This window comes from Gavia stellata, chromosome 4 (genome assembly GCF_030936135.1).
Source record: "Gavia stellata isolate bGavSte3 chromosome 4, bGavSte3.hap2, whole genome shotgun sequence".
Taxonomy (NCBI): domain Eukaryota; kingdom Metazoa; phylum Chordata; class Aves; order Gaviiformes; family Gaviidae; genus Gavia; species Gavia stellata.
This window is the reverse complement of record NC_082597.1, coordinates 60,053,922-60,069,414: the sequence shown is the minus strand read 5'-3', so window position 1 is coordinate 60,069,414 and position 15,493 is coordinate 60,053,922. Positions and strand designations below refer to the sequence as shown.

Sequence of the window (15,493 nt, the reverse complement as noted above, 5' to 3'; positions counted from 1 at the left end):
ATTGATGGCCTGCACCTTCCCTTATTAAAAGAAATACCAAATTGCTTACAGGGAGGAAAATCAGACCCTCATTATCAGGAGGAGGGAAAATGAAACACAGGCTCCTCCTTTTCCCTCTCCTTAAAATAATGTTGGTTCCTTTTTCCACACTGACAGACAAAGCTGTCCAACTGGAAAGCAGTAATTCATTCTTAAAAGATATTTGATAGTTCCCATTAAATAGACTTAATGTGAAGAGATAATTAGGACTTCTTTTTTTCTCTCCCACTTATTTTCTTTCAACTTTTATCTTCCCAGTGGCAGAAAGCAGGATAAAAGGTGATACGGTATTACCCTCTTTGTAGAAATGAATGGAGGAATTATTTTTGATATCTTCGCCAGCTGGGATTGGCACAAGGCCTTTAAGCAAAGATTTCTGTTTTGGATCTATCCATATTCAGAACTGTCATCATTCAGACACCTGACAGCTAAATAGCTGGATGACATCCACAAAACTACTGGCACAAAATGGGGAAAACCGAACCAAAGCAACCCCCCAAAACCTTCTTAGAAACAGATCTCCTGTTCCCTGCAGCTAACCATACCTCTTGTGTACGGCTCACACAAAGCAGGTGGTTCCACAGTAGCATCCAGATACACTCCTGAAAGTGACTCAAAAGCACAGGCTGGCTCCATAAACCACAATTTAATTAATGGTAAACCCTGAACTGTTCCAGTACAGATGCACAAATAAAGGAATAAGGCTTTTCAAAGCACTGCGGTGCTTTCACTTCACTTAGAAACACACGGGGTCAGTTTGCCACAGGTCATTATCAGCACAGCTGTACTGAAGTCAGCTTGGAACAGGGCTTTGATTTTCACACCAGGTTTGGGGACACAAGAATGAAAAAGACAAAAAACTCTGATCAAATAATAACTCAAAAGATACTCAGATGATTAAATGTTTTAAAGGTTTTTAAAAAAAAAATAATTAAAAATTATCTAAAAAGTTGCACCCAGTAGCCCTTTTAAGAGGCTAGTTTCTGAGCAGAAAGTTTTGGGGGGAAGAAGAGAAAGATCTGCAATGTCCTTCAGGGATCAAATCTACCAAGCTTTGTTTCTGGCAGGTTCTTTTTGTTTATTTACCTCACATTTTTCCACTGCTGGTTGCTGCCCACACTCAGAGCTGTTCCCCGCCACAATGCCAGCCCGCAGGCTCTCGCTGTCGCCTGTCCCTTCTTCCATGGAGTAGGTTTTGGAGTGATTGCTGCGGTGGTGAGAGGGGCTGCGACTCTGTGCCAGGCTGAGCTGCTTGCGAAGCACACGGTTCTCCTCCTCCACCTCCCGCATGCGGACTTCCAAGCTCTCGCGCTCCCGCTGGCTCGACGCCGTGTACCGAGGACTGTGGGGCTGGGATTCAAGTGGAGACAGTGACACTGGCTTCCCATCTGCAAGAGAAGGAAACAAAACACTTCTGTCAGAATACACTTGAAGTTGCATTTTCTGTTAATGTTTGCATCGTGAGGCAGGGATGTGTTTCAAATACAGCCATGTTTTACAAGGACATGGCACTTCAAGGCACTGCTTAAGTGCACAGTAAACTTGGACAAATGCTGAAGTTCTATGAGCTACAGGTCCTAAGAATTTTAAAACCACACTAAAAGATAAGCATGTGTTTCTTTTGTTCTGGATAGGGTTGCCTGCCAGTCTCTAGTCTGGGAAGACAGTCAAGAACAAAAGGATTTAATTCAAAGACAGTTAATATATAGTTAAATATATTTTAGAAACATATGCAATGCAAAATTATTTTCCTATTTCCCCTTTCCTCCACAGTCAAGCTACAGCATTTTGGTTACCATTTTGTGCCAAAAAGTAGCCCCAGCTGATTCTCATGCGAGGAGCAGATGGTTTTTATTCAGCAACACAATATTATATGCTTGCTGAGAAGTAAGAGCTTCAGAGGGACAGAAACATTCAATACACATGTGGGTCAAATTCTGGCAAGTTATTTTGGCTGAAAAAGACAACAAGGGAATTTTGAAAAAACCAAAATGGTACAATTCATCACCTTTAACTGAAAGCTTATATTCCAGAAATATGAAACACTTAATTTTCACATTTTCAAAAGGTATCTTTTTTGTTCAAAACAGCATTAAATAATGAGCTAGATATAAAGTATAAAAAAGGTAAATTAACCTGAAACCAAGGTCCGTAAACAAAGACAATAATTGCAACACATTCTACCATCACTTCCCAGTACATTACTGCTACCAAATTTTGAAGGGAGCAAATAGGGATGCAGATTATGTGATTTCAAAGGAGACATATTTTCATATAATTTTTAATAAAGCTGTATGTATATGCACAGAGTACAAATGCTTGAAAGGTGGTAAAAAAACCTCAAATGAAACTACTGTTCAAAAATGTTCAATTGAAATAAAATTGAAAAAAAGCAAAAGACAGTGACTGTTATCCACAGTGTTGTAATTAGCAAGACATTCCTTTACAGTGAAGATATGCAAGGGTACTGAGGGAGCTGATGGAGGAGCTTGCCAAGCCACTCTCCATCATTTATCAACAGTCCTGGTTAACATGGGAGGTCCCGGATGACTGGAGGCTTGCCAACATGACACCCATCTAGAAGAAGGGCCAGACGGAGGACCGGGGAAATTACAGGCCTGTGAGCCTGACCTCGGTGCCGGGGAAGATTATGGAGAGGTTCATCTTGAGGGCGCTCACAGGCCACATGCAGGACAACCAAGGGATCAGGCCCAGCCAGCACGGGTTCATGAAAGGCAGGTCCTGCTTGACCAACCTGATCTCCTTCTATGACCAGGTGACCTGTCTAGTGGGTGAGGGAAAAGCTGTGGATGTTGTCTACCTGGACTTCAGCAAAGCCTTCGACACTGTCCCCCACAGTATTCTCCTGGAGAAGCTGGCGACTCGTGGCTTAGACAGGTGCACTCTTCGCTGGGTAAAAAACTGTCTGGATGGCCGAGCCCAGAGAGTTGTGGTGAATGGAGTCAAATCCAGTTGGCGGCCGGTCACAAGCGGAGTCCCCCACGGCTCAGTTTTGGGACCGGTCTTGTTAAATATCTTCATCGATGATCTGGATGAGGGGATTGAGTGCACCCTCAGCAAGTTTGCAGACAACACCAAGTTGGGAGGGAGTGTTGATCTGCTTGAGGGTAAGAAGTCTCTGCAGAGGGATCTGGACAGGCTGGATCGATGGGCTGAGGCCAATTGTATGAGGTTCAACAAGGCCAAGTGCCGGGTCCTACACTTGGGTCACAACAACCCCATGCAATGCTACAGGCTTGGGGAAGAGTGGCTGGAAAGCTCCACCACAGAAAAGGACCTGGGGGTGTTGATTGACAGCCGGCTGAATATGAGCCAGCAGTGTGCCCAGGTGGCCAAGAAGGCCAACGGCATCCTGGCCTGTATCAGAAACAGTGTGGCCAGCAGGAGTAGGGAGGTGATCGTGCCCCTGTACTCGGCTCTGGTGAGGCCGCACCTCGAATCCTGTGTTCAGTTTTGGGCCCCTCACTACAAGAAGGACGTTGAGGTGCTGGAGCGTGTCCAGAGAAGGGCGACGAAGCTGGTGAGGGGTCTGGAGCACAAGTCTTATGAGGAGAGGCTGAGGGAACTGGGGTTGTTTAGCCTAAAGAAGAGGAGGCTGAAGGGAGACCTTATTGCTCTCTACAATTACCTGAAAGGGGGTTGCAGAGAGGTGGGTGTTGGTCTCTTCTCCCAAGTGACTAGTGACAGGACAAGAGGAAATGGCCTCAAGTTGCACCAGGGGAGGTTTAGACTGGGTATTAGGAAAAAATTCTTTACTGAGAGAGTGGTGAAACACTGGAACAGGCTGCCCAGGGAAGTGGTGGAGTCACCATCCCTGGAGGTGTTCAAGGAACATGTGGACGAGGCATTGTGGGACATGGTTTAATGGGTATGGTGGTGTTAGTTGATGGTTGGACTTGATGATCTTACAGGTCTTTTACAACCTTAGTGATTCTGTGATTCTGTGATCTTATGCTAAGGTATTTCTCTGAAATAACTTTCTACCTGCATGCATTAAAATAATTGTTTGCTATTTAATAATTTCTCCAATGCAGAGAGTCCCTTTGGCTTTATCAAACAAACACCAGCTTGAGTGGGTTAGAAAATAGAAATCATGCAGTTAGTGTTTAGCAGCTCTCCTTAACAAGTACACTTCTCACCCTCTGACTCAAAACTATCTCCCTGCTTTAAAGACCTCCTCATTGCTTCTTCTCTTCCATTGTTTCGTATTTACATGAATGGTGAGCAGTCCTCTCAACTGAGTTCACAAAAAAACAGCTATAGAAATGAAAACCTCATTTCTAATTTCCATTATTGAGTTATACAGGTGTACACACTTCCTGTTATCTATGTAAATAGCTATCCCGGTTTTAATACAACATTTGGATAGAATATCTTGCATTTGCTTGCAGACATTCTCCTCCAAAATTTTTCTAATTTATTATTTTTACCATTAGCAAAGCTTATGGATAAATCTGAGCTTGAAAAATGTCTCAAGACAGATTCTGAAGTTTGGCCACTGATATTTTGGAACTTGAACACTCAAGCAAATAGTTATTAAAAATTAAATGACAGATTTGAAAAGCCTGAAAATCATGGGTGCAACAGTAGAAAAATATCAACATTAAGGACAGAGCCATGCTGCAATTAGAAATACAATGAAATACTGATTATCTTTCTCCACCTAGCTTGGAAGGCATGAAACTGAAATCGTGTTATTTCTCAGCTGCTGATACCCAAGCTAGGAAGACTAAAACTCATTTGGTTGTGATTATATGACATTCCTATTACTGGACAGCAAGAGTGTATCATGTAGACACTATCAGATAAAAAGAAAAACAGCACCCCTACTAACCCGCACAACAACCAACCTGTGTTACCATCAGACATACAACGACAAAGCAAATCTAGCCAAAGACTCCACTGGCAATCATAACTCACTACTTGATGAATATCTAGTATGACACAGATGTTACTTATCTCTTCCTATTCTTGTCATTGCATTCTGCTACTTTCTCAAATAATTACCAGAAAAGGTACTGAACAATACATAAAGGTAACAAGATATGTGTGGTGGGTTGACCCTGGCTGGACACCAGGTGCCCACCAAAGCCACTCTGTCACTCCCCTTCCTCAGCTGGACAGGGGAGAGAAAACATAACGAAAGACTCGTGGGTCAAGGTAAGGACAGGGAGATCACTCACCATGAATGTCATGGGCAAAACAGACTTGACTTGGGGAAATTAGTTTAATTTATCACCAATCAAAATCAGAGTAGGATAATGAGAAATAAAACCAAATCTTAAAAACACCTTTCCCCCACCCCTCCCTTCTTCCTGGGCTGAAGTTCACTCCCGATTTTCTCTACCTCCTCCCCCTGAGCGGCACAGGGGGACGGGGAATGGGGGTTGTGGTCAGTTCATCACACATTGTTTCTGCTGCTCCTTCCTCCTCACACTCTTCCCCTGCTCCAGTGCGGGCTCCCTCCCACGGCAGGCAGTCCTCCATGAACTTCTCCAACGTGGGTCCTTCCCACGGGCTGCAGTTCCTTATGAACTGCTCCAGCGTGGGTCCTTTCCACAGGGTGCAGTCCTTCAGGAACAGACTGCTGCAGTGTGGGTCCCCCGCGGGTTCACAAGTCCTGCCAGCAAATCTGCTCCAGTGTGGGCTCCTGTCTCCACGGGTCCACAGGTCCTTCCAGGAGCCTGCTCCAGCACGGGCTTCCCACGGGGTCACAGCCTTCTTCAGGCACAACCACCTGCTCCTGCATGGGGTCCTCCATGGGCTGCAGGTGGATATCTGCTCCACCGTGGACCTCCATGTGCTGCAGGGGCACAGCCTGCCTCACCATGGTCTTCACCACAGACTGCAGGGGAACCTCTGCTCTGGTGCCTGGAGCACCTCCTCCCCCTCCTTCTTCACTGACCTTGGTGTCTGCAGAGTTGTTTCTCTCACATATTCTTACTCCTCTCTTATCCGGCTGCCGTAACGCAGTTGTTTTTCCCTTTCTTAACTATGTTATCCCAGAGGCGCTACCACCGTCACTGATTGGCTCAGCCTTGGCCAGCGGCAGGTCCGTCTTGGAGCTGGCTGGCATTGGCTCTATCAGACATAAGGGAAGCTTCTAGCATCTTCTCAGAGAAGCCAACCCTGTAGCCCCCCCACTACCAAAACCTTGCCACGCAAACCCAATACAATATGGAAGTAAATCTCAGAACAACATTCATCAAAATTTCAAAATATGGAAAAAATTTAGACACCTCTTTAGCTATTCTATGGACATAAATTAATAGGTCATAAATGTTGCTTTGCCAAAATTCAAAATTAACAAAAAAGATAAACTGAACAATTGTAGCTATATTCATGAGAACAGCTGAACTGTTTCTATACAGTATTTAGAAGAAACAGAATAGTATGAGAAAGGGACTGAAAGAAAGTATCACCTCACTGCCTCAGACTGGAAGTTGCAGCAACTAATGTGATCAGCTCAGTGTTTATGCAGCCTTAGCTTTAAATGCCAGTAAACTCCACTACTGTCTTCTCAGTAGTACATATTTATGCTGGTATGTAAAAGGCAGTAAGGAAATCATGCCAGGAATTATACAACCACCTAGCTGCTTGATCTGAAATATGTAACTACTTGAAATGTAATGTTTTACTATAGGAATTATCCATGTTTTGTTACAAAGTGCTAAGTCCAAGACACTTTCTGGGATGATCTCCTCAGGGTTTGTACAGCTGGACAAGTCATGTTTTGTTACTAACATTGCTGATTATCCTCAGGTATATCTTGACGTATTTGGTATATTCATAACACCCAACCTCCCTGCTGCAAATGATAATGTAACAATTCCAGGACCCATTTGAAATAAAAGTATAAAATCAAAAGTGAACTGAGGTTGATCTTAAGACTCAGAAATCAAATAATTTCGTCATAAATGTTGAGATAGTCTAGCTTGTAACTTTTGCGCATCTGAGGCTGGCAAGGCTGGTGGCAAGCTACTATCTGATTTAGTCCTATTATTAGACTGGACATGTAAAGTTATTTTGACCTCAGTGAACATACAGACATGGCAAAATGCCTCTTGGGAGCTACTGCCTAGTAGGGAAATACCAACACGTGCTACTCTGATCTGCTTCCAATCAGTTTTCAAGGCAATACAAGGACTGTGTGTTTCATCTCATCTTTGAAGAAGAAGTGGACTAATGTAAGGGACCACTAATATTTGATTGACTCTGTGTGCTGCTTGGTAGAAAAGTTAAACTGATTGCACTGCACTTGAGTTTTATAGTTTTAAGTAACCGGCAGAGTGCTCTGAGCTGATGTCTAGGCACTTTTTATGTAATCTAAATCAAAATAAAATAACGTAACACATAACAAGGTCTGTGTGACTTAGGGACAAAAGGTCTCCCAGGGACCATTGCAAGGAACATTGCTGTGCTCTGAAGCAAGTAGTACACTTTTGAATGGTGCAATAAATAATAATAAAGCTACTATTTTTTATTCTTCATTTGGGGTTATTGCTCTGGTTTTGGGCTTTGGCAATCTCAGATTTAATATTATTTTTTCCTATCTGTGTCAGGCCTTTTACTTCAGACTTTCTGTGCTAATACAACTGTACAAAAAAAATAAAAATTACCTACAAAATTCCACTGTCCACAAAACAAAACCCAAACACAAACCTGACTAACTATTTCACGGTTGACAGTAGTCAATGACTTACCATCACAGTAGGTCCAACAATTCGGAAAACTCAAAAATATGCAAGTTATGAAACCTATGGATTACTGAATGTTTCTGCATATGTGGAGTCACTTGTATTTAAGAGAAGATATTTTATTAAACCTTACTTAAGCAGAGCACCTTAAGACACTGGAAGAAATAAAGCCAATAGAAAGCAATCCAGCATAGTTTATTTGAAAGGAGAGGGACTGAAGCAGTGGAATTTTCTTACATACAAAACCTGAAGGATAAACATTAACACCAAGTTCCTAGTTTTGTAGTTATCAGACTTGGAGAGGTGACAGTCCTGAAAAGGACCCAGTAGCATTGGAAGATTGCTGGGGAAAGAGCCACAGAGAAAACAAAGCTTAGGCAAAGGTTAACTGCAGGTCTGCATAAGGGAGAAAGAAGCAGAGTGTAGGAAAGAAAAATTCGCCCTGATTCAGAGGAGAAGACAAGTGCAGAAGCAGGGATCCTGAGTTTCTCAGACGACCCTGATCTGAACTCAAATGCTTAAAATTTTGTTAGGAACTAACTGAGGCAGGCTAATTTGTGTAGCATGTTGTGGGATTTTTTTCCTGAATTTTTTACATTTCTTTTGCTATCTTAAGTGCAAACTACTTGTTTTTTGGCATCTTTACAAGGTCTAGAGGCTTCTACATGTTCTAGGTATTATTCATCCCCTGCCTAATAGCATGCAATGCCTTTATAATGAATTAACTGATGACAGTGAACTCTACGCTGCCTCTGAGATAAGAGGAAGTTATGCTGCTCACCAATAATGTTTCACTCTGTCTGGCTACAGATATGAGAAAACACTACTCCTCCATTTCACATTTGTTCACATTTGAAAATTCACATTATCAGTGCACCCTTTGAGGACTAGCAGTTTAACAATATTAACCAAAAGCCAACATTCTGCAGAAAGAACTGGGATAGCAGGCAACCACCCTCATGATTTCCCCCTGTTAAGGCCAAGAGCAAAATCATTTGAAGTTCTTTCCACAATTATTTTTTTTCCCCAGAGAGACCATTGTAGAGAACTCCATGGACCCTAAGGGAAAAGAAAAATAAGATGACTGCAGTCAGGACTATGGAGACATAAAAGCTCTGTGTAAGCAGATAAACTATCCCTTTTCTTTTGGAGCTCTAGCTCAGCTTTAATCATCTAACACCTTAGTACTCTATGTACTTCTGCTCAGCTGGATGCTCTGGTAGGTATTAGTTATATGGGCAGCTATGAATGAAGTCCTTTTTGTTAACAGTTTGGTACTTTAAGGTATATGCCTCCACAAGTAGGTGCTAAGGCATCCCAAGGTGCCTATTCTCACACTCACCAAGGCATTTTTTTCTCTGATGCCTTTTTGTGAATCACTGCAGTGTGATCTCAGCTGGAAGTAGAAAACCTTGCCCAAATTACCATCTTAATAGTGGAATACAGTCTAAGCAATTTACTCCAGATCTGTGAACAAAGAACTTCTTCATTCTAACGTGACATGAGGCAATTATGAGCTTATGCTTCCAAGTTTCAGTGGTAGAAAGTTGTGCCATTGAAAGATGTCACAGTAAGAACACTGAAGGCTGATGTCCACTAGACAGAGACAGCACAAGAAATTACAACCAAGCCTTTCCATACTGCCCAAAGAAGTTTCTTCAGCTCTGACAGAAAAGCTGCTCCCATCAGCATAAAGCACAAACACTTCTTGGGATTTGGCATGGACAACATATGTTCTAAATTACATGTTCATTGGTAAGAAGACACTGTTTCCGCATGAGACGCCAATCAACCATCAGGCTTGGACTTAGGCAATAGTAATTGCACTTAGGCAGTTCAGCATGTCCTTTAAGTGCTAAGTCTGTGTTCACTGCCAGTGCTGTTAATGGTACTTAAGCACCTGCTAACAAGTTTTGTTGAACCCAAATCTGAACCTTTCAATTCCAGTGCAGGCCAGCCTTACTGAAAGCATCACATTACTGCCTGCTGCTCATATATAGAATCACAGAATCACGAAGGTTGGAGAAGACCTGTAAGATCATCAAGTCCAACCATTACAAAAAAACCCAACCAAACAACAACAACAACAACAACAACAACAAAAACCAACCAAAAAACCACCCCACACACACAAAAAAACCACCACACAAAAAACCACCCACACCACACAGCACCATGCCCATCAAGCCACGATGCTCTCCCACTGTCCTTTCCTTGAACAAAATAGCCCTCTACAATCAGTGGATTTGGAAATTAAGCGTATCATACACAAAAACCCTACACACACAGAACATCAGGTTTGCAAAGTATATTGGGTTTGCATGGCAAGGTTTTGGTAGAAGGGAAGCTACAGAGGTGGCTTCTCTGAGAAGCTGCTAGAAGCTTCCCCTATGTCTGATTGAGCCAATGCCAGCCAGCTCCAAGACAGACCCACTGCTGGCCAAGGCCGAGCCAATCAGTGATGGTGGTAGAGCATCTGTGCTAACATGTTTAAGAAGGGGAAAAAACTGCTGCACAACAGCAGCCAGAAGAGAGGAGTGAGAATATCAGTAGGAGGTACAGAAATTGGGATTGAAGTTGAGCCTGGGAAAAAGGGAGGGGTAGGCAGAAGGTGTTTTTAAGACTGGGTTTTATTTCTTATTATCCTACTCTGATTTTGATTGGTAATAAATTAAATTAATTTCCCAAGTCTAGTCTGTTTTGCCCATGACGGTAATTGGTGAGTGACCTCCCTGTCCTTAACTCGACCCATGAGCCTTTTGTTATATTTTCTCTCCCCCGTCCAGCTGAGGAGGGGAGTGATAGAGCTGCTTTGGTGGGCACCTGGTGTCCAGCCAGGGTCAACCCACCACAAAAGTCAAACACTCAGAAGTTTGGAAATGTGAGAATAATGGTCTCCTGTCCAATCTCTGCTGCCATTCCCCTGTGCCTGATGACAGGATCATTACTTGCATGATCAACATTTTATTTCCAAAGAACCTTGGCATCACTGCGTGCACAGGATGGATGGTGCTTACAGCTGTTCAGTAGCTTGTTTCAGCTCATCATTCAGTTTGTGACCACACATGCCCTGCTCTGAATAAAGTCGTATTTATTCTCTCATTGGCCTATGATGCTATTTGCTATAGTACTTGAATGCCGCACAAGGATCAATGACTTATTTTTTGAAGTTATTTGAGGTTCTATCAGTCCCCTTTTACAGGCAGGGCAGAGAAGTTTGGAGTCATCAATGCCAAAAGAAAATACCAGTTTTGGATGCACAATTGAGATGGTTCTGATGTAGTTTTTCAACAAATAAGCACCTTTTCTGCACTTCATTTGTTCAGAGGACCTCATCACCTGCATATGCAACAGTATACACTTAACATTTCTGTAATGAAAGAGTCTGCAAGCTGGAAACCCAGAAAATGGGGACAAAACCGGTTAGCAGCCACTTGTAATAGCTTTGTTTTATGAACATCATGTAATGAACTCAGTGGTAGAGACAGAAACAATTTTCCAGGGCAGATTCAACTTCATAAACTATAAAGGTGTCCCTTTTCTTTCTATGATCCCCTGCCTTGTTCATATCACACCTTCCAGTCTCTTTAATTGACTAAACAGAGTGGTCCAAGAACCACTCACCGCATTGCTGCATTTGCTCTGCACTCAAAATGAGGAAGGGGTTGTGTCCCAGAAAGAGTTAGCAATTTTACCATTAATGATGGCACCACGTTGCAGAGCTGCAGAGAGCTGTTTATGTGTTGGCTGAGTGACTGTAATTCTGGTACTTCTAACAGGGATAATAGGGATGGTAAAGACTCCAGGTAAAGAAAAAGCATGTAGCAACAGAATGCAGGAAGAAAGAGGGAAGGAAAATCTAAACATATCCTACATCTTTCCTAAAAACGAATGTGGTTCTTTTTAATAGTTTTTTTCAAATGAAAAATTAGCTTATTAGCTAATGTTATGAATGTTAGCTTATTAGCAAATTTTAAAAAAGAGCAGATAAGTCTTAAAATGATTTGCTTGTTTTCTTGTCTAGAATACAATGACTTTTTTTTTCTTTCTTCTGTTGTCTTCTCATTCTTCTTTTCCCTGCTTTGCAATGCCTTGGCAAAATATATGTCTCTCCAAGAAAAGGACTAAAAATAACTTTTTCCCCCTTTCCATTGGGAGTGGAGATGTAAGAAAATAATGTCTTAGAGTGAGGACTGAGTGAAAATAGGATTTTATCAGGGACTTGGATTGACGAAGATAACATTATCAAGAGGGGAACCTGGCAAAGATAACACATTATCAATATCAGGAGTAAAGCTTGGGGAAAATAATGTTTTAATACCTATTAGATTCTAAATAAGCCATCTGTGCTCTTGATGAATTGTTATTTTCTCCAAGCCCCATTCCTGTAAAGATGCTGATTTTTTGGCAAACCACTTCTGTAGCAGTTGGGGAAGGGGGGAAGAAAGAGGAGAAAAGGAAGCTCCTTCTCCATAAAGCTAGAGGGATATTCTCTTTCTTTTCAAAAGCTTTGCATGCAGGTAAAGACTGCAAATGTGAAAGCTCAGGAGACTCAAATGTTCAGACACTAAACAGTATTGCAGGGAAAACTACAACAACACTCTGCAAGTATACTGCAGAGAATCCCATAACAGGAGAAGAGGGTCAATACCCCTTCTGTCCTTGACCACCCTATCCAGGCTCAGAGGTGCCGCCTATAGTATTTTGGCAGAAGCATTTCTCTACAGAGCCAATGACCAGTCATCACTTAGCAATGACTTTTTGTCATTAACAACCACATCACAATTAGCAGTGGTCACTTGGGGGCACAAATAAATGACCCCTTTTAGATCAGTTGCAGAAATTATCACCATTCAGTTGGAGGTCACCATTCCCACAGCTTATCTGACCCAAAGGGTCACACAACACTTCTTACCTCCTGCAGTGCAAAGCATCCAACTCAGTTTAAGTGGTCAGTAGAGCTGGTTTGAACTAGCCTGATTGCCTCCGTCCTGAAGCATTCCCCTCCATCACCTCCAATATGGGGGTAGAGACAAACCACCGTCTAGTGGGTGTCTGTGCCCTGAAGCTGGAACCTTCTGCAACTCAGTTACAAATCTTCAGAGTTACAATCCAGAAGAATTTAAATAAATTGTGGCACCTCCTGGAAAACGAGAAATCCAATTCATAGTAGGATGGACTACCAACTGCCTTAAATGGCAGAATGTGGGTGAATGCCACTGGTTATTCATAGGAATGGGCAAGCAGGGAATAATTAGAAGGGAAGCTGTGGAGGGACTGTAGGAGTGTGATGTGAATAATAAAGCACACAGGAAAAGGCATATGAATGATATCTGCAGGGTAAGTATTTGTAGCCAGCTGAATTTCTCTGGTGTACGGTAGGAGTGGGAGGGAAGACAATAGGATCTGTTAATCTGAACATTTCCTATGGAGGAGCTGCATCTCTTTTTTCATTAACCATTTGGATATCTTATGCCCAGAGATTTCTCTACATTCAGGTGTGAGCTTGGTGTTAAGGTAACTTCTGAGGCCCTGATACAGCTGAATACATAATCAACAGCAGGCAGTCATTACAGCTCTCTAAGGTAAAGCATGTGCCCAAATGCATCCCTGCAGCTGTGCACAGTACTGTGACTATCATTCATGGCAGTGGGATGTAAAAGACTGAAACTCTTTTATGTTGGCTCCTGCTCAGTAAAACACTGTGGAAGAGATAGGAAGGGAAAAAGTCTAAAATACAACATTTTACAATGTTTTTTTAGAGTACAGAAAGTACAAGAAATAAATATCTATAAGCTTAGAAAAGATTATAAAAATACCTATAGGTTTCTACGATTGCCACAGTAACCACAAGCTTGAGACAAGTATGCTCAAAGCCTACTAGTAGTTAATTCAGATTCTGTTGCTGATGATTAGCCTCAGCTGCTCATCAATAGAGATAATTATTAAGTTAAACTTCTGAGCATTATTTGCATATGTAAAGCACACTTTCCCTGCTGAAGCAACAATGGATGCTATAATGCATTTCCTGATTGTACAGCACTTGGATTTGGGGAACCTGGGCAAGAGAGTCTGCTTTGCATATCCTTCCTTACCCTTATCAGGCCAACTGTTCAGAAGAAAAGCACTTACACATACTGACATCTACAAGCTAGAGCAAAAAACAGTCCTAACCCTGCATAACAGGAAAAATGCAACCATTCATGTCAACCAGAATATCTCTAATAAGAATAATATAAGACAGAGTTTTGCATATTTCTCGAAACATTTACATAAGCTTCCTTACAACCTGAAAAATGTGTAACAACTGCTCTGTGACAAGACAGCCTGGTCACCTTAAAAGACATGCAGAAACTTCAGTGGACAGATTCAGCCCATTAATTCCTAGTGACCTCCAGATGTGGCCCCCTCCTCCAAAGCAATATTGAGTATCATTATGTGGTTCTGTTTAGTCTTTTCTCACCTCACTTTCTCCAGATCAGAACTTAATTTCCTGAATGTGATTCTTGGTCATCAGCCATAGCCATGCCCCCCTGGTTAACTGTAGTATCAAGAATACAGATAAACACACACAATGTGGAGATTACAATTATGTATGATATTCTCCGTGTTTTCATAATTATGTGACAGAGAAGGCATGCCTAGATCTGCTTAATACCAGAGGAGTTCATAAGCACATTTGCTTTGGAGATGAGGCAACATGGAAAAGAATTGGGAAGATCTTTATGGAATCAGTAACACAACTACCTGTCCCCATGTAGCTACCGTACCACTTCGGTTTAAGAGTCCATCATAGGCTTATTATTAACAGACCTGAATGTTTTTTTATCAGGCAGAGACGAACGAGTTTGGCTTTGGTTAAACATGGGAGTTGGGTTGAAAAAAGGAGGTCTAAGGGAATGCAGGTGGTCAGCCTCTTTGAAAGCCAGCATTTAGGCTCTTAAGTGATAGTTTAAAATATAGCTACAGCAAAATTTATGTGTATTGCTAGAAGTCACCTGGTAGCACTGTTACACACAATCTGAAAAGCTGATTTTCAACACATCTACAAAAATGCTGCAGTATTAGTTCAGGCTGGTTGGGGCTGCTGAAACCTGCTGGAAAGCTTGTTATATCCCTTAATCTCCCTTGGCACAGAGATGCCGTCAGAAAACCACGCGCTGGTATTTTGATTGAGGCTGCTGGTAAAGGAGATTGTCTGAATACTGACTGACCATCAAGGATTGATCAAAGATAAATAAGTAGAGTAAATAAAAAAATCCAAATTCTGCACCACACCTTTTCTTCCTTAGCAGGAACCAGATCTGTAAGAACCTTCAAATCTTATAGAGCTCTAGCCAACAACAACAGATATAAGCACATACATATATATATATAAAGGCAAGTAGCAAAGAATAAATTTTCAAAACAATGATTTCTCTTCTTTCTAAATGTATCTCAAGATTACACAAGCAGACAGAAATATTGCAAGTTTATATTTCTAGTTTAATATGATGTTATGAAATAACATCAGTGTTATTTCACTGATGACATAGCAGTGCATAAGTTATTAATATCTTTCAGTATTGAGTCTTCTACTTTCCCCACACATTCTCAGCACTTTTCATTCGCTGCACCTGTCATTTCAGCCATTTCAGTCCTGAAGAACAGTGAGGGGAAAATGCAAATAACTGCACATTCAGAACACATGAAGGCTGATCACTGTTATGACATTTATCTTCTCTTATGACAAGAGA

General features: G+C 41.8%; 1 protein-coding gene across 3 annotated transcripts in view; it reads right to left on the bottom strand.

The window, feature by feature from the left end:
- Positions 1-15,493, bottom strand: part of LARGE1 (LARGE xylosyl- and glucuronyltransferase 1) — a 208,959-nt gene that overhangs the window by 152,927 nt on the left and 40,539 nt on the right. For all 3 annotated transcript variants that reach the window (XM_059815933.1, XM_059815936.1, XM_059815935.1), the window contains exon 2: positions 1,126-1,427. In XM_059815933.1, coding sequence (XP_059671916.1) covers positions 1,126-1,427 — 302 coding nt within the window. The remainder of the gene's footprint in view (positions 1-1,125; positions 1,428-15,493) is intronic.